We start from the raw sequence: 23,350 nt of genomic DNA, 5'->3' as shown, positions 1-23,350 counted from the left end.
TTCTCAGGATGCATACAACAACATGGAGTCTTTTTCTGAATGGGGGGGGTCCAAATACACACTATTTCCCCCACATGTTCCTACGATGTGTTGTACCTGTATCCAGCGACAGTGGCCTCTCCAGAACTAACGTCTGTGTCTCCAGTCAACATCTTGAAAGTGGTGGTTTTCCCAGCTCCGTTCACTCCTAACAGACCAAAACACTGACAGCACAGAGACACGGTCACACTAGTGACTAGTGGAACACTCCAATCTGTTAAAGAAATGAGGTAGGGCAGAAGGTAGGTGAAAGACTAGTGGAACACTCCAATCTGTTAAAGAAATGAGGTAGGGCAGAAGGTAGGTGAAAGGGACTATAAGGGGGGGGGGGGGGGGGGGGGGGGCAGACCTCTCCTGCAGGCACGCCCACACAGATCCTGTCCACCGCTTGTCTCGTCTTCCCAGAGTACGTCTGTAGAGAGGACAAAGAACCAGAGTACGTTTGTACAGAGGACACAGACTCACAGTGTATAGGTAACAACACATGCCTACAATCCAACATGTCCCCACAGTTTCCTCTCGTTGACCTAGTAGGTTACACACTCTACAGTTTCCTCTCTTTGAACTAGTAGGTTACACCCCTCACAGTTTCCTCTCGTTGACCTAGTAGGTTACACCCCTCACAGTTTCCTCTCTTTGACCTAGTAGGTTACACCCCTCACAGTTTCCTCTCGTTGACCTAGTAGGTTATACACCTCACAGTTTCCTCTCTTTGACCTAGTAGGTTATACACCTCACAGTTTCCTCTCGTTGACCTAGTAGGGTACACACCTCACAGTTTCCTCTCTTTGACCTAGTAGGTTCCCCACCTCATTTGACACATCCGGTTGTGATACAACAGATATTTGTGAGGAGTCTGTATGCACAAGTATGTTAAAAGACAAGTGTTGTGATGGAGGGGTCTCCTATGTCGTATTCAAGGGGTCAAGATGACAGTTAACCTTGCAGAGGTCTCTGATCTGTAGGATGTCACTCTTGTTCCCGCCGTTATAGATCCTCTCTCTCTCCACCGCCACGTCCTCATCCTCGTCTTTAGGCGGGGGCCCTCGGAAGTCTGATAACCTGGAGAGGGGAAATGGATTGATTGACTCGTTGATTGATTGAGTGATTGATCAATACGACCCCTTTTCACACCAAATGTACGTCGAGTTTGAGATAACTGTGCTTCTAACTTGAATGATCCACTAAATTAGCTCCATTTTCATTTTTTCATTTCCTGTTGTGCAAAGACGGATATAAAAAAAGAAAAACCCTTCCACACGGTGATATTGTAGCTAGTTCCTCACCAGTGGTCGAGGAAGAAGCGGTACTCTATGAGGATAGTGAAGAGGAAATAGACACATCCTTCTATAGCCATGAAAACCAGGTTCTTCCCTACAAAGTCCCATTTGAACGGATCCATGGCACGGTCCTCACCTGAAACACAACATGGGACAATGTACCAGGCCTTGATCCTCAGAAGAGTTTGTGCTAAAGCACTAACAGATCTGGTTACCAGGCTAGAGACGGGCCAGAATGAATAGGCTGGAGGAGGAGGTTTAAAAGAATAGTTTATTTTCAGTCAGGAGTCTTGTAGGCTGGAGGAGATTTAGAGAAGAGATGAGTGTGGGAATGTTGTAGGCTGGAGGTTTAGAGAAGAGATGAGTGTGGGAATGTTGTAGGCTGGAGGAGGAGGTTTAGAGAAGAGATGAGTGTGGGAATGTTGTAGGCTGGAGGAGGTTTAGAGAAGAGATGAGTGTGGGAATGTTGTAGGCTGGAGGAGGTTTAGAGAATAGATGAGTGTGGGAATGTTGTAGGCTGGAGGAGGAGGTTTAGAGAAGAGATGAGTGTGGGAATGTTGTAGGCTGGAGGAGGAGGTTTAGAGAAGAGATGAGTGTGGGAATGTTGTAGGCTGGAGGAGGAGGTTTAGAGAAGAGATGAGTGTGGGAATGTTGTAGGCTGGAGGAGGAGGTTTAGAGAAGAGATGAGTGTGGGAATGTTGTAGGCTGGAGGAGGTTTAGAGAAGAGATGAGTGTGGGAATGTTGTAGGCTGGAGGAGGTTTAGAGAAGAGATGAGTGTGGGAATGTTGTAGGCTGGAGGAGGTTTAGAGAAGAGATGAGTGTGGGAATGTTGTAGGCTGGAGGAGGTTTAGAGAAGAGATGAGTGTGGGAATGTTGTAGGCTGGAGGAGGTTTAGAGAAGAGATGAGTGTGGGAATGTTGTAGGCTGGAGGAGGAGGTTTAGAGAAGAGATGAGTGTGGGAATGTTGTAGGCTGGAGGAGGAGGTTTAGAGAAGAGATGAGTGTGGGAATGTTGTAGGCTGGAGGAGGTTTAGAGAAGAGATGAGTGTGGGAATGTTGTAGGCTGGAGGAGGAGGTTTAGAGAAGAGATGAGTGTGGGAATGTTGTAGGCTGGAGGAGGTTTAGAGAAGAGATGAGTGTGGGAATGTTGTAGGCTGGAGGAGGTTTAGAGAAGAGATGAGTGTGGGAATGTTGTAGGCTGGAGGAGGTTTAGAGAAGAGATGAGTGTGGGAATGTTGTAGGCTGGAGGTTTAGAGAAGAGATGAGTTTGGGAGTGTTTTAGGCTGGAGGTTTAGAGAAGAGATGAGTGTGGGAATGTTGTAGGCTGGAGGTTTAGAGAAGAGATGAGTGTGGGAATGTTGTAGGCTGGAGATTTAGAGAAGAGATGAGTGTGGGAATGTTGTAGGCTGGAGGAGGTTTAGAGAAGAGATGAGTGTGGGAATGTTGTAGGCTGGAAGAGGTTTAGAGAAGAGATGAGTGTGGGAATGTTGTAGGCTGGAGGTTTAGAGAAGAGATGAGTGTGGGAGTGTTGTAGGCTGGAGGTTTAGAGAAGAGATGAGTGTGGGAATGTTGTAGGCTGGAGGAGGTTTAGAGAAGAGATGAGTGTGGGAATGTTGTGTGCCATAGAGATACAACACTAGCTATATTGTGCTCACCAAAGTGTGCATAGACATCAGTCACCGCCTGGTTCATAGCCATGTCAATCAGTCCCCGTCCCAGACAGAAGTGAGGGAACACCAGGAGGCCTTTCTTCAGCCACTCATTGAACTCTAACAAGGCCTGGGGAGCACAACAACAATACAATAAACAACAAAATAAACAACAACACAATAACAACAACAACATAACAAACAACACAATAAACATCAACACAATAAACAACAATATCAACACAACAAATAACAACAAAATAAACAACGACAACACAATAAATAACAACAACACAATAAACAACAACAATACAATAAACAACAACAAATAACAACACAATAAACCACACAATAAACAACATCAACAGCAACACAACAAACAACAACACAATAAACAACAACAACACAAACAAAAACGCAATAAACAACAACAATAAAGTAAACAACAACAACACAATAACAACAACATCAACACAACAAACAACAACACAAACAACAACATCAACACAACAAACACAACAACAAAAACAACACAATATACAACAACAACATCAACACAACAAACAACACAATAAACAACAACAACATCAACACAACAAACAACACAATAAACAACAAGAATACAGTAAACAACAACAACACAACAACAAGAATACAGTAAACAACAACAATACAGTAAACAACACAACAAACAAAAAACAACAATACAATAAACAACAATACAATAAACAACAATACAATAAACATGACTTGCTCCCTCTCTCTTTCTCTCTCATACACAATCTGCTTCTCCCTCCCTCTCTCCCACATCCTCACCCGGTTGTTCTCGAACAGTTCCAATATGAAGGTGAGGGCGCTGCTGTTGATGCCGATGAACAGGTTGATGCAGGACAGAGAGACGTAGGCTGTACTGGGGATGTTAAAGATGTATGACATGGGGTACATCATGGGGGTTACTGACCACCTAGAGAGAGAGAGGGAAGAGAGAGACGGGGTGAGAGAGAGACAGAGAGAGAGAGAGAGAGATTTAGGACATCAAAAGGGGGATTTGGGGCCTCCCGGGTGGCCCAGTGGTCTAAGGCACTGCATCGCAGTGCTATCTGTGCCACCAGAGACTCTGGGTTCGAGCCCAGGCTCTGTCGCAACCGGCCGCGACCGGGAGGTCTATGGGGCGATGCACAATTGGCCTAGCGTCATCCGGGTTAGGGAGGGTTTGGCCGGTAGGGATATCCTTGTCTCATCGTGCACTAGCGACTCCTGTGGCGAGCCGGGCGCAGTGCGCGCTAACCAAGGGGGCCAGGTGCACAGTGTTTCCTCCGACACATTGGTGCGGCTGCCTTCCGGGTTGGAGGCGCGCTAAGTTGGGTTGTGTTTCGGAGGACGCATGGCTCTCGACCTTCGTCTCTCCCGAGCCCGTACGGGAGTTGTAGCGATGAGACAAGACAGTAACTACTAACAATTGGATACCACGAAATTGGGGGGAAAAAGGGGGTAAAAAGCAGAGCATCGGAGTGGTCCCACCTAAAACAAACAACACCTTACAAAGGCTTTATACAGCATTCATAAAGTCTTCATAAGCAGTACACACAAGCTTCCCAAATCATATGCCTAGTACTCACCCATACAAGAAGAGCAGGAGAACGAGGGCTGGCAGGTTGGTGGGTGAGGTGTAACACTTCTTGTCGAAGACCACAAAGATCCCCACCACCATGGCTGTACTGAGAGAGTAGTTCATCTGGAGAGACCGGAGATGGAAAATATGGAAAACATTTCAATTGATGAAATCCGAGTGAAACAAGTCACTGACACGTCCATGTCAATCAGATTCCAATTTGAATGGCCGCCAGGGGTATGGCGAAACTGTGATGGCTTTATACCTAAGAAATACTTATTCAGACTTGCCCCAGGGCCCAGCTGTACGTACAATTTGGTACATCTATCACAAAAGGCACAATTCAATATATTCAATACAGTTGGCAAGCAAGCATTTCATTGCACTGTATCCGCGAGCCTACCAGACAGGCTAAATGCTTTTTATGCTCTCTTCGAGGCAAGCAACACTGAAGTATGCATGAGAACACCAGCTGTTCCGGATATTTATAAATATTTATAATACAGTAGTTTGAATTTCGCGCTCTGCAATTTCACCTGATGTTGGCCAGGTGGAACGCTACCGTCCCACCTGCCCATAAGAAGTTAAACAGGTCAACATTCACAAGGGCGTGAATGACGGATTACCAGGATTCTTACTCAGAGCAGACATTTTCAACTTCTCCCTGACCAAGTCTGTAATACCTACATGTTTCCAGCAAACCACCATAGTCCCTTTGTCCAAGAAAGTGAAGGTAACCTGCCTAAATGACAACCGCCCCGTAGCATTCACGTCTGTAGACATGAAGTGCTTTGAAAGGCTGGTCATGGCTCACATCAACACCATCATCCCAGAAACCCTAGACCCCCTCCAATTTGCACCCCAACAGATCCACAGATGACACAATCTCTATTGCACTCCACACTTCCCTTTCCCACCTGGACAAGAGGAACACTTATGTGAGAATGCTATTCATTGACTACTGCTCAGCATTCAACACAATAGTGCCCTCAAAGCTCATCATTAAGCTAAGGACTCTGGGACTAAACACCTCCCTCTGCGTCTGGATCCTGGACTTCCTGACGGGCCGCCCCCAGGTGGTAAGGGTAGGCAACAACACATCTGCCATGCTGATCCTCAACACGGGGGCCCCTCAGGGTGCATGCTTAGTCCCTTCCTTTACTCCCTGTTCACCCATGACTGCGTGGCCAAACACGACTCCAAAACCATAATACATTTTGCTGACGACACAACAGTGGTAGGCCTGATCACCGACAACAATGAGACGGCCTATAAGGAGGAGGTCAGAGACCTGGCAGTGTGGTGCCAGGACAACAACCTCTCTCTCAATGTGACCAAGATGATCATGGACTACAGGAAAAGAGGACCGAGCACGCACCCATTCTCATCAATGGGACAGGTTGGAGCAAGTTGGGAGCTTCAAGTTCCTTTGTGTCCACATCACCAACAAACTAACGTGGTCCAAAAACACCAAGAAAGTCGTGAAGAGGGAACGACAATGCCTTTTCCCCCTCAGGAGACTGGAAAGATTTGGCATGGGTCCCCAGATCCTCAAAAGGTAATACAGCTGCACCATCGAGAACATCCTGACCGGTTGCATCACCACCTGGTTTGGCAACTGCTCGGCATCTGACCGTAAGGCACTACAGAGGGTAGTGCGAACGGCCCAGTACATCACCGGGGCCAAGCTTCCTGCCATCCAGGACCTACAGTACAGTTTAAACTAGGCAGGGTCAGAGGAAGGCCTAAAATATTGACATAGACTCCAGTCACCCAAGTCATAGACTGTTCTCTCTGCTATTGTACGGCAAGCGTTCCTTAACAGCTTCTAACCCCACAAGCCATAAGACTGCTGAACAATTAATCAAATGGCCACCCAAACTATTTTCATTGACACCCCTCCCCTCTTGTTTTTACACTGCTGCTACTCGCTGTTTATTATCTATGCAGTCACTTCACCCCTACTTACAAGTACAAATTACCCCGCACATTGACTCGGTACCGGTACCCCCTGTATATAGCCTCATTATTGTTATTTTATCATGTTATTTTTATTTTATTTATTTTTTACTTTATTTAGTAAATATTTTCGTAACTCTATTTTCTTAAAACTACATTGTTGATTAAGGACTTGTAAGTAAGCATTTCACTGTGAGGTCTACTACACCTGTTGTATTCAGCATTTCACTGTGAGGTCTACTACACCTGTTGTATTCAGCATTTCACTGTGAGGTCTACTACACCTGTTGTATTCAGCATTTCACTGTGAGGTCTACTACACCTGTTGTATTCAGCATTTCACTATAAGGTCTACTACACCTGTTGTATTCAGCATTTCACTGTGAGGTCTACTACACCTGTTGTATTCAGCATTTCACTGTGAGGTCTACTACACCTGTTGTATTCAGCATTTCACTGTGAGGTCTACTACATCTGTTGTATTCAGCATTTCACTGTGAGGTCTACTACACCTGTTGTATTCAGCATTTCACTGTGAGGTCTACTACACCTGTTGTATTCAGCATTTCACTGTGAGGTCTACTACACCTGTTGTATTCAGCATTTCACTGTGAGGTCTACTACACCTGTTGTATTCAGCATTTCACTGTGAGGTCTACTACACCTGTTGTATTCAGCATTTCACGGTGAGGTCTACTACACCTGTTGTATTCAGCATTTCACTGTGAGGTCTACTACATCTGTTGTATTCAGCATTTCACTGTGAGGTCTACTACACCTGTTGTATTCAGCATTTCACGGTAAGGTCTACTACACCTGTTGTATTCAGCATTTCACGGTAAGGTCTACTACACCTGTTGTATTCAGCATTTCACTGTGAGGTCTACTACACCTGTTGTATTCAGCATTTCACGGTAAGGTCTACTACACCTGTTGTATTCAGCATTTCACGGTAAGGTCTACTACACCTGTTGTATTCAGCATTTCACAGTAAGGTCTACACCTGATGTATTCAGCATTTCACGGTAAGGTCTACTACACCTGATGTATTCAGCATTTCACTGTAAGGTTTACACCTGATGTATTCAGCATTTCACGGTAAGGTCTACACCTGATGTATTCAGCATTTCACGGTAAGGTCTACACCTGATGTATTCAGCATTTCACGGCAAGGTCTACACCTGATGTATTCAGCATTTCACTGTAAGGTTTACACCTGATGTATTCAGCATTTCACGGTAAGGTCTACACCTGATGTATTCAGCACATGTGACAAAAAAATTGATTTGAATTCCATGCTCTAGAAACATGAGAGAACAACATGCTACATAAGAGTCTAGTTCCTCTCCAGGTTTCTTCCTGTAACCGTGACTTACTCTTTTGTGGGTCTAGTTCAGGTTACTGTAAAGCACTTTTGTCACTAATAACGATATAAAAAAGGGCTTCATAAATAACAGTTTATTGATTGATTAAAAGACATACCATATCCCAGAAGAAGTTGGCTAACCAGTAGACAAGGGGGCTGACCCCGCTGACGAACTGGAGGTGTTTAGCCTTGGTTACTCTCTCCTGGATCAGGTAGAGGACAAACGAGGCTGGGATGAAGGACATGGCAAAGATCACACAGATAGCTGTCACTGCGTCTACTGATGTCTTCAACCTGGGAGAGGAGAGAGACAGACAGGTTAGATAACAGACAGCTGTCACCGGGTCTACTGGTGTCTTCAACCTGGGAGAGGAGAAACAGACAGGTTAGATAACAGACAGCTGTCACCGGGTCTACTGATGTCTTCAACCTGGGAGAGGAGAGAGAGACAGGTTAGATGGTCACTCTAGAGGACAGACAGGTTAGATAACAGAGAGATGGTCACCCTAGGTGACAGACAGGGACACAGAGAGACAGACACATAGTAGAAGGAAGATATTCTGGGAGAGGAGATGACTTACACACATTTTCAACATATTCAACACAAAGCCCACAAGCTACAGGGGAAAGGGGATGCCTAGTTAGTTGTACAACTGAATGTATTCAACTGAAATGTGTCTTCCGCATTTAAACCAACCTCTCTGAATAAGAGAGGTGGGGGGGGGGGGGGGGGCTGTCTTAATCGACATCCACATCATTGGCGCCCGAGGAACAGTGGGTTAACTGCCTTGCTCAGGGGGCAGAACGACAGACTTGTACCTTGTCAGCTCGGGGATTCGATCCAGCAACCTTTTGGTTACTGGCCCAACGTTCCTACCCGCCAGGCTACCCGCCGCCCCTAAAAGGCTCTAAGGCACAATGTATGAACTGGAAAAATCCTGTTCACGACCCCTGAAGGTATGAAGAACGTGGCGTTGAATCGGCACAAGCCTGTGATTAGTTCCTGTATTGTTTTAAAAAAGAGGGAACCGGTGTAACTCACACAGTGACTTCAGACAGCTGTTCCTTGGTGAGGTTGAGGGGGTGGTTGATGGCTGTGATGCCGTACTGCATGGGGTCGACGTTACGAGGCAGGTGGGCCCTCAGAATGGCGTTGTTGGCCACATTCATGAAGGCCACCATGGCGTGCCAGCCTTTGTTGTTGTACCAGACCTGGTTTGGGGAGCAGAGGTGCGTTCAATATATAACAAGTTTTGTATTAAAAAAAAATGACCTGGATGGGATTAGAGGCATGTTCAATTTATGATGTTTTTTTTGTTAAATTCTGAAATATGGAGTCATATACACTACCATTCAAAAGTTTGGGGTCACTTTGAAATGTCCTTGTTTTTGAAAGAAAAGCCTTCTTTTTTTTGTCCATTAAAATATCATCAAATTGATCAGAAATACAGTGTAGACATTGTAAATGTTATACATGACTATTGTAGCTGGAAACAGGAGATTTTGTATGGAATATCTACATTGGTGTACAGAGGCCCATTATCAGCAACCATCACTTCTGTGTTCCAATGGCACGTTGTGTTAGCTAATCCAAGTTTATCATTTTAAAAGGCTAATTGATCATTAGAAAACCCTTTTGCATTTATGTTAGCACAGCTGAAAACTGTTGTCCTGATTAAAGAAGCAATAAAACTGGTCTTCTTTAGACTAGTTGAGTATCTGGAGCATAAGCATTTGTGGGTTCGATTACAGGCTCAAAATGGCCAGAAACAAATAACTTTCTTCTGAAACTCGTCAGACTATTCTTGTTCTGAGAAATGAAGGCTATTCCATGCAAGAAATTGCCAAGAAACTGAAGATCTCGAACAACGCTGTGTACTACTCCCTTCACAGAACAGAGCAAACTGGCTCTAACCAGAATAGAAAGAGGAGTGGGAGGCCCCGGTGCACAACTGGGCAAGAGGACAAGTACATTAGAGTGTCTAGTTGGGACACAGGCACCTCACAAGTGCTCAACTGGCAGCTTCATTAAATAGTACCCACAAAACCCTAACAATATCTACACTGTATTTCTGATCAATTTGATTATATTTTATTAGACAAACAATGTGCCTCTCTTTCAAAAACAATGACATTTCTAAGTGACCCCAAACTTTTGAACAGTAGTGTACATAACAAAACAAATACAAATAAAACATTTCAATAAAAATAATATCAGTGTACTGTTTTTCAATATAATGTCTCAGGTAACATGATAATATCATACTGTGATTCAGAGGTATATGACAGCCAGTAACTAACTTACTTTGACATTGTATTCACTTTCCATGTATCTGAGGAAAGGTCCAATCTCCTGCAGCGACAGCTTTGTGTAAGGACCCTGCCGGAATTATAAAAAAATATTGTGCAACTGAGCCAACTGTAAATCTCACTCACTTAATTCCTACCACTACTCCTACTGATGCACGCTGCATCACTCCAGAGCCCAGGAGGTGGGTGAAAGGGAGGACAGCTCATAATAATGTCTGGAATGGAGTGAATGGAATGGAAGATGTGTTTGATACCATTCCTTTAATTCCACTCCAGACATTACTATGAGCCCTTCCTCCCCAATGAAGGTGCCACCAGCCTCCTGTGCTGTGCTCAGACAGCCCTGACCCACTAGGCCAGGTATGTAGTGATCAGTACCCCAGTAACGTTGAGCATCTTCATCAGTTGAGAGAGGGTATCCTGGATCTGTTTAGGGCTGACTTCCAGTATGGGCAGCTGACCTCCAACAGACAGGCCTCCATACCTGTGGACAAACAACACAGTCATACACACAACCCTCTAACAGACAACCCCTCCAAAAGACAACCCTCCAACAGACAACCCTCCAACAGACAGGCCTCCAACAGACAGGCCTCCAACAGACAGGCCTCCAACAGACAGGCCTCCAACAGACAGGCCTCCAACAGACAGGCCTCCAACAGACAGGCCTCCATACCTGTGGACCAACAACACAGTCATACACACAACCCTCCAACAGACAACCCCTCCAACACACAACCCTCCAACAGACAACCCCTCCAACAGACAACCCTCCAACAGACAGGCCTCCAACAGACAACCCTCCAACAGACAACCCTCCAACAGACAACTCTCCAACAGACAGGCCTCCAACAGACAGGCATCCAACAGACAGGCCTCCAACAGACAACCCTCCAACAGACAACCCTCCAACAGACAACTCTCCAACAGACAGGCCTCCAACAGACAGGCATCCAACAGACAGGCCTCAACAGACAACCCTCCAACAGACAGGCCTCCAACAGACAACCCTCCAACTGACAGGCCTCCAACAGACAGGCCACCAACAGATAGGCCTCCAACAGACAGGCCGCCAACAGATAACCTTCTAACAGACAGGCCTCCAACAGACAACCCTCCAACAGACAGGCCTCCAAAAGACAACCCTCCAACAGACAGGCCTCCAACAGACAGGCCTCCAACAGACAGGCCTCCAACAGACAGGCCTCCAACAGATAACCTTCTAACAGACAGGCCTCCAACAGACAACCCTCCAACAGACAGGCCTCCAATAGACAACCCTCCAACAGACAGGCCTCCAACAGATAACCTTCTAACAGACAGGCCTCCAACAGACAACCCTCCAACAGACAGGCCTCCAACAGACAGGCCTCCAACAGACAGGCCTCCAACAGACAGGCCTCCAACAGACAGGCCTCCAACAGACAGGCCTCCAACAGATAGGCCTCCAACAGATAACCTTCTAACAGACAGGCCTCCAACAGACAGGCCTCCAACAGACAGGCCTCCAACAGACAGGCCTCCAACAGACAGGCCTCCAACAGACAGGCCTCCAACAGACAGGCCTCCAACAGACAGGCCTCCAACAGACAGGCCTCCAACAGACAGGCCTCCAACAGATAGGCCTCCAACAGACAGGCCTCCAACAGACAGGTCTCCGACAGACAGGCCTCCGACAGACAGGCCTCCGACAGACAGGCCTCCAACAGACAGGCCTCCAACAGACAACCCTCCAACAGACAGGCCTCCAACAGACAGGCCTCCAACAGACAGGCCTCCAACAGACAGGCCTCCAACAGACAGGCCTCCAACAGACAGGCCTCCAACAGACAACCCTTCAACAGACAACCCTTCAACAGACAACCCTTCAACAGACAACCCTTCAACAGACAACCCTTCAACAGACAACCCTTCAACAGACAGGCCTCCAACAGACAGGCCTCCAACAGACAGGCCTCCAACAGACAACCTTCCAACAGACAGGCCTCCAACAGATAACCTTTTAACAGACAGGCCTCCAACAGACAACCCTCCAACAGACAGGCCTCCAACAGATAACCTTCTAACAGACAACCCTCCAACAGACAGGCCTCCAACAGATAACCTTCTAACAGACAACCCTCCAACAGACAGGCCTCCAACAGACAACCCTCCAACAGACAGGCCTCCAACAGACAGGCCTCCAACAGACAGGCCTCCAACAGACAGGCCTCCAACAGACAGGCCTCCAACAGACAGGCCTCCAACAGACAGGCCTCCAACAGACAGGCCTCCAACAGACAGGCCTCCAACAGATAGGCCTCCAACAGATAGGCCTCCAACAGACAGGCCTCCAACAGACAGGCCTCCACCAGACAGGCCTCCAACAGACAGGCCTCCAACAGACAGGCCTCCAACAGACAGGCCTCCAACAGACAACCCTCCAACAGACAGGCCTCCAACAGATAACCTTCTAACAGACAGGCCTCCAACAGACAGGCCTCCAACAGACAGGCCTCCAACAGACAGGCCTCCAACAGACAGGCCTCCAACAGACAGGCCTCCAACAGACAGGCCTCCAACAGACAGGCCTCCAACAGACAGGCCTCCAACAGACAGGCCTCCAACAGACAGGCCTCCAACAGACAGGCCTCCAACAGATAGGCCTCCAACAGACAGGCCTCCAACAGACAACCCTTCAACAGACAACCCTTCAACAGACAACCCTTCAACAGACAGGCCTCCAACAGACAGGCCTCCAACAGACAACCTTCCAACAGACAACCTTCCAACAGACAGGCCTCCAACAGACAACCCTCCAGACCTGAAGAGGATCCAGACATATTACACAAAATCCCCTGAGACAAGAATCATCATTTCTACTAGAGGGTGAAACAGTGTATGAAAAATAAGCTAAACTAAAACTGATATTTAGTTTGCTATGAGATATGTTTAGAAAATAAATAAAAGCATACCTTTGTTCATTCACCCAGTATTTGCTCTTCAAACTGGAAATGGAAAACAAAATAATAAAATGACTTACAGATTAACATATCAGATGACTTCTGTTTGACATGGATGACAGTGTCATGACTGGCCTGCTCGGGTCAGCTTTCAATCCTACAGAGAGATCTCTCACACCCACTAGAGGGGAAGAGATCGAGAGGTATTGATGTGGGGGGATTTTATGACACCTCACGCCCATTGTAAATCTCAAGGCAGCAGACAAAATTCCTTTGTACTCTCACTATGGAGAACCGGCCTCGGAACATTGACATGCAATAAATGGACTTTGGGACAATAGGTTTTGTCAGCCACAATGGTGTTAATGACGATAGATGGTAATTACCTGATTCATTTAATCACGTAATTATAAAATCGTTAATCATTCGATGAGCAGCAGTCGTCACATGAATCAATACAACGACTGTAACAGATGAACATATAATCAGAGGACTTCTGCTGTTTGACATGGATGACTGTAACTCTACCACACCTGTCTGATACATATAACACAGATGATCTCAGCTGGTGGTGTTATCGACCCCTTACCTTTGTCTGATGAGGCTGGGGTAGGTTTTAACCAGGTAGTCTGTAATGTTTCTATCAGTCAGGTCCAGTAGTATATCTCCCGTAGCCTCTTTCCTCTGCAAAGACATCACACATAACGTATACCATCACATTGGATACATTAAAACAGCTTGATAACACAATATCAGAAATACAACAGTGTTTGGTACTGGAGGAGAGGTTAGGACTGGCTAGTGGTACTGGAGGACAGGTTTGAACTGCCTAGGGGTACTGGAGGAGAGGTTAGGGCTGGCAAGGGGTACTGGAGGACAGGTTTGGACTGGTTAGGGGTACTGGAGGAGAGGTTTGGACTGGCTAGGGGTACTGGAGGAGAGGTTACTGGAGGACAGATTACAGGAGGACAGGTTTCTGAAGGACAGATTACTGGGTGACAGGTTACTGGAGGACAGGTAACTGGAGGAGAGGTTACTGGAGGACAGGTTACTGGAGGAGAGGTTACTGGAGGAGAGATTACTGGAGGAGAGATTACTGGAGGAGAGATTACTGGAGGAGAGATTACTGGAGGAGAGATTACTGGAGGAGAGGTTACTGGAGGAGAGATTACTGGAGGAGAGATTACTGGAGGACAGGTTACTGGAGGACAGGTTACTGGAAGAGAGGTTACTGGAGGACAGGTTATTGGAGGACAAGTTACTGGAGGACGGGTTACTGTCGGAGAGGTTACTGGAGAACGGATACTGGAGGACAAGTTACTGAAGGACAAGTTAATGAGGACAGGTTACAGGAGGACAGGTTAATGAGGACAGGTTACAGGAGGACAGGTTACTGGAAGAGAGGCTACTGGAGGACAGGTTACTGGAGGACAGGTTACTGGAGGACTGGTTACTGGAGGAGGTTACTGGAGGACTGGTTACTGGAGGAGGTTACTGGAGAACAGTTACTGGAGGAGAGGTTACTGGAGGACAGGTTACTGGAGGAGAGGTTACTGGAGGACAGGTTACTGGAGGAGAGGTTACTGGAGAACAGGTTTCTGGAGAACAGGTTTCTGGAGGACAGGTTACTAGAGGACAGGTTACAGGAGGACAAGTTAATGGAGAAGAAGTTACTGGAGCATAGGTTACTGGAGCACAGGTTACTGGAGCACAGGTTACTGGAGGACATATTACTGGAGTCTAGGTTACTGGATGACAGGTTACTGGAGGACAGGTTACTGGAGGACAGGTTACAGGAGGAGGTTACTGGAGGACTGGTTACAGGAGGACTGGTTACAGGAGGACAGGTTACAGGAGGACAGGTTACAGGAGGACGGGTTACTGGAGGACAGGTTACTGGATGACAGGTTACTGGAGGACAGGTTACAGGAAGACAGGTTACAGGAGGACGGGTTACTGGAGGACAGGTTACTGGAGGACAGGTTACAGGAGGACAGGTTACTGGAGGACAGGTTACTGGATGACAGGTTACTGGAGGACAGGTTACTGGATGACAGGTTACTGGAGGACAGGTTACTGGAGGACAGGTTACAGGAGGACAGGTTACAGGAGGACAGGTTACTGGATGACAGGTTACTGGAGGACAGGTTACAGGAGGACGGGTTACAGGAGGACAGGTTACAGGAGGACGGGTTACAGGAGGACAGGTTACTGGAGGACAGGTTACTGGATGACAGGTTACTGGAGGACAGGTTACAGGAGGACGGGTTACTGGATGACAGGTTACTGGAGGACGGGTTACTGGAGGACAGGTTACAGGAGGACAGGTTACAGGAGGACAGGTTACTGGAGGACAGGTTACAGGAGGACAGGTTACAGGAGGACGGGTTACAGGAGGACAGGTTACAGGAGGACGGGTTACAGGAGGACAGGTTACTGGAGGACAGGTTACAGGATGACAGGTTACTGGAGGACAGGTTACTGGAGGACAGGTTACAGGAGGACAGGTTACTGCTGTAACATATAAGAAACATCCAGTAGACACAGAGAACAGTCAGTATACTGACCTGCATAGGGGGCAGCCCCCCAGCTCCGATTGGACAGATGGGTAACATAGTCAGCTTCTTATTGGTGCTGCACTGGCAGGAAGGGGAGGGGTTTAGCGGGTGCCACTCAGGGCTCTGCAGGATGTTATTGGCTATTGAAGAAACCGCAGGTGTCTCCCAGCCCAATGTCTCATTCTCACAGGGCAGGTTTCTGTATGGACAAAGCACACACACACGCGCACACATCACAGGAACACACACAATACGTGAGCAGAGAACTTGGTGATTTATAGTGAGTAGAGTAGATTTCAGAATACTAGTCAGAACACAGTCTTCAACCTGGAGTGGCTGGTACTCACTGTAGAGGGGTTCCTGCCATACAGCGAGTCCCTAGGCCAGGGGGATTCAACAACACCTTGGTGAAATGTCTCATCTGGTAGTTCTCCAGTCGCTCGTTACTGAGAACCGGAGGAAGAAAGAGAAGAAGAACAGGGTCATGACCTACTGGTTAGATACCTAATATAATGTGATGAGAACAGGACGACCAGGGTCATGACCTACTGGTTAGATACCTAATATAATGTGATGAGAACAGGACGACCAGGGTCATGACCTACTGGTTAGATACCTAATATAATGTGATGAGAACAGGAAGACCAGGGTCATGACCTACTGGTTAGATACCTAATATAATGTGATGAGAACAGGACGACCAGGGTCATGACCTACTGGTTAGATACCTAATATAATGTGATGAGAACAGGGTCATGACCTACTGGTTAGATACCTAATATAATGTGATGAGAACAGGGTCATGACCTACTGGTTAGATACCTAATATAATGTGATGAGAACAGGAAGACCAGGGTCATGACCTACTGGTTAGATACCTAATATAATGTGATGAGAACAGGAAGACCAGGGTCATGACCTACTGGTTAGATACCTAATATAATGTGATGAGAACAGGACGACCAGGGTCATGACCTACTGGTTAGATACCTAATATAATGTGATGAGAACAGGAAGACCAGGGTCATGACCTACTGGTTAGATACCTAATATAATGTGATGAGAACAGGGTCATGACCTACTGGTTAGATACCTAATATAATGTGATGAGAACAGGAAGAACAGGGTCATGACCTACTGGTTAGATACCTAATATAATGTGATGAGAACAGGAAGAACAGGGTCATGACCTACTGGTTAGATACCTAATATAATGTGATGAGAACAGGGTCATGACCTACTGGTTAGATACCTAATATAATGTGATGAGAACAGGGTCATGACCTACTGGTTAGACACCTAATATAATGTGATGAGAACAGGACGACCAGGGTCATGACCTACTGGTTAGACACCTAATATAATGTGATGAGAACAGGAAGACCAGGGTCATGACCTACTGGTGAGATACCTAATATAATGTGATGAGAACAGGAAGACCAGGGTCATGACCTACTGGTTAGATACCTAATATAATGTGATGAGAACAGGGTCATGACCTACTGGTTAGACACCTAATATAATGTGATGAAAACAGGAAGACCAGGGTCATGACCTACTGATTAGATACCTAATATAATGTGATGAGAACAGGGTCATGACCTACTGGTTAGATACCTAATATAATGTGATGAGAACAGGGTCATGACCTCCTGGTTAGATACCTAATATAATGTGATGAGAACAGGAAGACCAGGGTCATGACCTACTGGTTAGACACCTAATATAATGTGATGAGAACAGGAAGACCAGGGTCATGACCTACTGGTTAGACACCTAATATAATGTGATGAGAACAGGACGACCAGGGTCATGACCTACTGGTTAGACACCTAATATAATGTGATGAGAACAGGAAGACCAGGGTCATGACCTCCTGGTTAGACACCTAATATAATGTGATGAGAACAGGAAGACCAGGGTCATGACCTCCTGGTTAGATACCTAATATAATGTGATGAAAACAGGGTCATGACCTACTGGTTAGATACCTAATATAATGTGATGAGAACAGGAAGACCAGGGTCATGACCTCCTGGTTAGATACCTAATATAATGTGATGAGACCAGGGTCATGACCTACTGGTTAGATACCTAATATAATGTGATGAGAAAAGGGTCATGACCTACTGGTTAGACACCTAATATAATGTGATGTATCTGCAAGCACAAAACATTTCAGGTGGCTGTTCCAAGACCATGAGATCAGGACCAGCCAGGATCAGAGTATTCAGACATTGAGATTGAAATCCTGTGTGGGGATCTCTTGGTGAGTTGCCAAACGGCGAGAGACTAACCTGAAGAAAGTGAACTGCTTTCCGCATATCCAGGGAGTGAGGGTGAGGGCGGGGTACTCTCCAAACGGCGAGAGACTAACCTGAAGAAAGTGAACTGCTTTCCGTACATCCAGGGAGTGAGGGTGAGGGCGGGGTACTCTCCAAACGGAGGCACAATCATGGTGAAGATCAGGGCTATCAGGACGAAGCTAGCAGGCAGGACGATCTGGGGACACAAAACCATTCACACTATTACTCAAAGGACACCATCCCAGTTTTTCTCTGACCCAATGTGACCTGACCAGGTATAATATTCTGACTCTGAATCCCAAACCATCCCCTAGCCCCATAGGCACTTGACCAGCAGGGACAGGAAGTGCTTTTTGACCAGAATACCTTCCCATCTATCTTTTATCCCACCCTCCCACCCTCCCTCCCTCCCACCATCCATCCCACCACCCATCCCACCCTCCCTCCATCCAACCCTCCCCCATCCCACCCCACCACCCATCCCACCCTCCCTCCATCCCACCCCCCCACCATCCCTCCATCCCACCCCCCCACCATCCCTCCATCTAGTTGTAGTCCAAAACCTGTGCGAGGAAGTCTTTGTATGATCTGGTAGCATGATGAAACCTCTTGACCAGCAGGGCCAGAAACTGCTTCATGACCAGATTGGCTCCTTTGACCTGACTCGACCCTTTCCCAGCGCTGTTGTCGTCGTCATGGTTACCCCCACCGTTGGCCTGCTTCAGACCGTTAGCCTCTGTGTAAAGCAGGAGAAGATAGTCATTAGGAAGTGGATATATTTGACCGGCAGGTACAAAGGTTAAGGTTTAGGCATAGGGTTCCTCAAACTGTGTTAGCTTGCGGTGCTGAAGCATTAGCTTTGGATTACAGGAAAGGTATTCTCGCTTAGTCTGACTTACATGCTTAGCCAAAGTGATGCTGTGAGTCTTGTCTTGCCAGACTAAAGGCACCAACTATTTAAATGTCTCTAGGCAAGCGCCTGGTGTGAAAACAGACAGGCTTAGTGGCTGATTCTAACCTTCAGGTTCACCCTCGTCCACACCAACTTTACTGCAGCTTTTGGTTCTCTTGAGCAACATCCACTGTTCTATGGTAGGGTGGTCCACAGGTCACAGCACAAGACAACACAAGACATCAAAACACCTCACAACACCATGACACTTCACAACAACAACGTCATCATCGACGACAACAACACAACAGAAACGACTTAAAAGAGGAACATTCATAAGTTGTAAAAGAAGGTAGGAAGTAAATTGGAGAGTAGTAGACTGTAGGGACAGTGAGTGTGGCATTTACCTGGAGTTTTGGTATTGGCTGCTGCTTCCCCATCTGCTGTCACCTTCAGAAAGATCTGGAGGGAAGAAACATCCGCTATTCATTTGGACCCAATGTATGTGTTCAAATAGAATACAGGCCACCTACTCTTGTACCCCTGACCATGTGTGCCAAATTTCACCATGATCCCAATTAGGGCTGTGGCGGTCATGAAATTTCGTCAGCCGGTGATTGTCAAGCAAATAACTGTTGGTCTCACGGTAATTGACCGTTAATTAACGTAAACACATTTAGCATCTCCTGGCTTCCACACAACAGGACTACAAGCCACTGATGCAGACCTACAGATCTACATTTTAAAAAGTCTAATAAATCCATGTAATATAGCCTACACCTTCACAATAAATCCATTATTTATTTTGGAACCTCCCTCCCTCCATTCCACTAAAGAAACATGATGTGAAGAAAATGTAGAACTTCAGAAGAACAGAATAGCATACTCAGAGTTGTCCTTATGTTATGTCCTGATCTGGCTGTGCCAAATGGCTGTGGGGCTCCACTAGTTCATTCAGCAGACAAGATTTCCTTCTAATTCCGTGGCATTATTTTATATTATTTTATAGTATGAAGAATACAATTGAACAAAGCTGAATAAAATATAAACATTTTCTCCAAACGATTTGAGGAAGAGCACACACACACGTGGCTATTCTGTGTTGAGCGGTTAACAAAGAAATAGGTACTCCTATATGCTTAATTTAGAGTTATTAACGTAACTTTAGTTGTTCTATAAACATTGGGCTATATGTTTTGATGTTTAATGCATGGTAAGGGTGCATGATGAGACTAATGATGATTTGAAAAAAGTCGCTTGAAAGGTATGAGCTCTGCTTAGTTTTTTTTGCGCAGGCTGTACACACTACATCATTCTCTCATTCACAATTTGACAAGCACTTGACAATGCCTCGAATTTCACTACGGCAACCCCTTTGTGTGGCCGTAATGCAACCTAAAAAAAATCCATGCCTTTTTGCAGCCTGGAGTGCAGAGGTGTGCCCTTCTCCCTGAGTACTAAGCAATACGAGCGCCTCTCACTCACATGGCTCTCCATAAAGTGATCGGGTCTTTCTGACAGGCTACAAATGAAGACAGACACATCGGGGACGCAACCGTGCACGTCCCAGCTCCCCTACCCCCTTCCCCTCCTCCCCTGTCCTATCTCCCCCTACCCTCCAGTCCTATCTCCCCCTACCCCCAGTCTCACCTCCCCAACCACATTCCCCTCCTCCACAGTCCTATCTCCCCCTACCCCCTTCCCCTCCTCCCCAGACCTATCTCCCCCTACCCCCAGTCTCACCTCCCCGACCACATTCCCCTCCTCCCCTGTCCTATCTCCCCCTACCCCCAGTCTCACCTCCCCGACCACATTCCCCTCCTCCCCTGTCCTATCTCCCCCTACCCCCCGTCTCACCTCCCCAACCACATTCCCCTCCTCCCCTGTCCTATCTCCCCCTACCCCCAGTCTCACCTCCCCAACCACATTCCCCTCCTCCCCAGTCCTATCTCCCCCTACCCCCAGTCTCACCTCCCCTACCCCCTTCCCCTCCTCCCCTGTCCTATCTCCCCCTACCCCCAGTCTCACCTCCCCGACCACATTCCCCTCCTCCACAGTCCTATCTCCCCCTACCCCCTTCCCCTCCTCCACAGTCCTATCTCCCCCTACCCCCTTCCCCTCCTCCACAGTCCTATCTCCCCCTACCCCCTTCCCCTCCTCCACAGTCCTATCTCCCCCTACCCCCTTCCCCTCCTCCACAGTCCTATCTCCCCCTACCCCCTTCCCCTCCTCCACAGTCCTATCTCCCCCTACCCCCTTCCCCTCCTCCACAGTCCTATCTCCCCCTACCCCCTTCCCCTCCTCCCCAGTCCTATCTCCCCCTACCCCCTTCCCCTCCTCCACAGTCCTATCTCCCCCTACCCCCTTCCCCTCCTCCACAGTCCTATCTCCCCCTACCCCCAGTCTCACCTCCCCTACCACATTCCCCTCCTCCCCTGTCCTATCTCCCCCTACCCCCAGTCTCACCTCCCCGACCACATTCCCCTCCTCCCCAGTCCTATCTCCCCCTACCCCCAGTCTCACCTCCCCTACCACATTCCCCTCCTCCCCTGTCCTATCTCCCCCTACCCACAGTATCACCTCCCCTACCACATTCCCCTCCTCCCCTGTCCTATCTCCCCCTACCCTCCAGTCCTATCTCCCCCTACCCCAAGTCTCACCTCCCCTACCACATTCCCCTCCTCCCCAGTCTCACCTCCCCCTACCCCCAGTCTCACCTCCCCTACCACATTCCCCTCCTCCCCTGTCCTATCTCCCCCTACCCTCCAGTCCTATCTCCCCCTACCCTCCAGTCCTATCTCCCCCTACCCTCCAGTCCTATCTCCCCCTACCCCCAGTCTCACCGCCCCTACCACATTCCCCTCCTCCCCTGTCCTATCTCCCCCTACCCTCCAGTCCTATCTCTCCCCCTACCCCCAGTCTCACCTCCCCTACCACATTCCCCTCCTCCCCTGTCCTATCTCCCCCTACCCTCCAGTCCTATCCCCCCCTACCCTCCAGTCCTATCTCCCCCTACCCTCCAGTCCTATCTCCCCCTACCCTCCAGTCCTATCTCCCCCTAGCCCCCAGTCCTATCTCCCCCTACCCTCCAGTCCTATCTCCCCCTACCCCCAGTCTCACCTCCCCTACCACATTCCCCTCCTCCCCTGTCCTATCTCCCCCTACCCCCAGTCTCACCTCCCCGACCACATTCCCCTCCTCCCCTGTCCTATCTCCCCCTACCCCCAGTCTCACCTCCCCGACCACATTCCCCTCCTCCCCAGTCCTATCTCCCCCTACCCCCAGTCTCACCTCCCCTACCACATTCCCCTCCTCCCCTGTCCTATCTCCCCCTACCCACAGTATCACCTCCCCTACCACATTCCCCTCCTCCCCTGTCCTATCTCCCCCTACCCTCCAGTCCTATCTCCCCCTACCCCAAGTCTCACCTCCCCTACCACATTCCCCTCCTCCCCAGTCTCACCTCCCCCTACCCCCAGTCTCACCTCCCCTAACACATTCCCCTCCTCCCCTGTCCTATCTCCCCCTACCCTCCAGTCCTATCTCCCCCTACCCTCCAGTCCTATCTCCCCCTACCCTCCAGTCCTATCTCCCCCTACCCCCAGTCTCACCGCCCCTACCACATTCCCCTCCTCCCCTGTCCTATCTCCCCCTACCCTCCAGTCCTATCTCTCCCCCTACCCCCAGTCTCACCTCCCCTACCACATTCCCCTCCTCCCCTGTCCTATCTCCCCCTACCCTCCAGTCCTATCCCCCCCTACCCTCCAGTCCTATCTCCCCCTACCCTCCAGTCCTATCTCCCCCTACCCTCCAGTCCTATCTCCCCCTAGCCCCCAGTCCTATCTCCCCCTACCCCCAGTCTCACCTCCCCTACCCCCTTCCCCTCCTCCCCAGTCCTATCTCCCCCTACCCTCCAGTCCTATCTCCCCCTCCTCCCCAGTCTCACCTCCCCTACCACATTCCCCTCCTCCCCAGTCCTATCTCCCCCTACCCCCAGTCTCACCTCCCCTACCACATTCCCCTCCTCCCCTGTCCTATCTCCCCCTACCCCCAGTCTCACCTCCCCTACCACATTCCCCTCCTCCCCTGTCCTATCTCCCCCTACCCTCCAGTCCTATCTCCCCCTACCCTCCAGTCCTATCTCCCCCTACCCCCAGTCTCACCTCCTCCAGTGAGGTGTCAGAGATGCCGAAGCTGCTGAGGCCCATGTCTCCCAATGTTTCCTCCAGTTCTCTGAAGAGGGAGGCATAGGCCCGGTGTTTGAAACCCTTGTTGGGCAGCAGGAAGGTCAGCTCCTGGCCGATGGCCTCGATCAGCTTGGCTTCTGGGACGTGGTGATGGATCAGCGTGGTGATGTTGTCCACGTCACCTGGGAGAAGATACAAAAGTTTTGTACATTGATTGATTGATTGACGTATTGATGATGAGGAAGAATGG

The 23,350-nt window shown here is 48.3% G+C and overlaps 1 protein-coding gene across 1 annotated transcript in view; it reads right to left on the bottom strand.

Annotated features, from left to right (window-relative positions):
• The window catches only part of LOC129813677 (retinal-specific phospholipid-transporting ATPase ABCA4-like), a 115,317-nt gene that overhangs the window by 15,571 nt on the left and 76,396 nt on the right, over positions 1-23,350 (bottom strand). Inside the window, exons 26-45 of the mRNA XM_055866079.1 lie at positions 23,077-23,282; positions 19,321-19,375; positions 19,040-19,108; positions 18,585-18,757; positions 18,093-18,217; positions 16,063-16,161; positions 15,725-15,914; positions 13,747-13,841; positions 13,170-13,202; positions 10,594-10,699; positions 10,211-10,285; positions 8,948-9,117; positions 8,022-8,199; positions 4,588-4,703; positions 3,785-3,932; positions 2,975-3,098; positions 1,326-1,455; positions 981-1,101; positions 389-451; positions 97-203 (exon numbers count right to left, since the gene is read on the bottom strand). Coding sequence (XP_055722054.1) covers positions 97-203; positions 389-451; positions 981-1,101; positions 1,326-1,455; positions 2,975-3,098; positions 3,785-3,932; positions 4,588-4,703; positions 8,022-8,199; positions 8,948-9,117; positions 10,211-10,285; positions 10,594-10,699; positions 13,170-13,202; positions 13,747-13,841; positions 15,725-15,914; positions 16,063-16,161; positions 18,093-18,217; positions 18,585-18,757; positions 19,040-19,108; positions 19,321-19,375; positions 23,077-23,282 — 2,383 coding nt within the window. The remainder of the gene's footprint in view (positions 1-96; positions 204-388; positions 452-980; positions 1,102-1,325; positions 1,456-2,974; positions 3,099-3,784; positions 3,933-4,587; positions 4,704-8,021; positions 8,200-8,947; positions 9,118-10,210; positions 10,286-10,593; positions 10,700-13,169; positions 13,203-13,746; positions 13,842-15,724; positions 15,915-16,062; positions 16,162-18,092; positions 18,218-18,584; positions 18,758-19,039; positions 19,109-19,320; positions 19,376-23,076; positions 23,283-23,350) is intronic.

Source organism: Salvelinus fontinalis, chromosome 17, assembly GCF_029448725.1.
Source record: "Salvelinus fontinalis isolate EN_2023a chromosome 17, ASM2944872v1, whole genome shotgun sequence".
Taxonomy (NCBI): domain Eukaryota; kingdom Metazoa; phylum Chordata; class Actinopteri; order Salmoniformes; family Salmonidae; genus Salvelinus; species Salvelinus fontinalis.
Note: the sequence above shows the minus strand (reverse complement) of the source record. Positions and strands in the feature narration are given on the sequence as shown.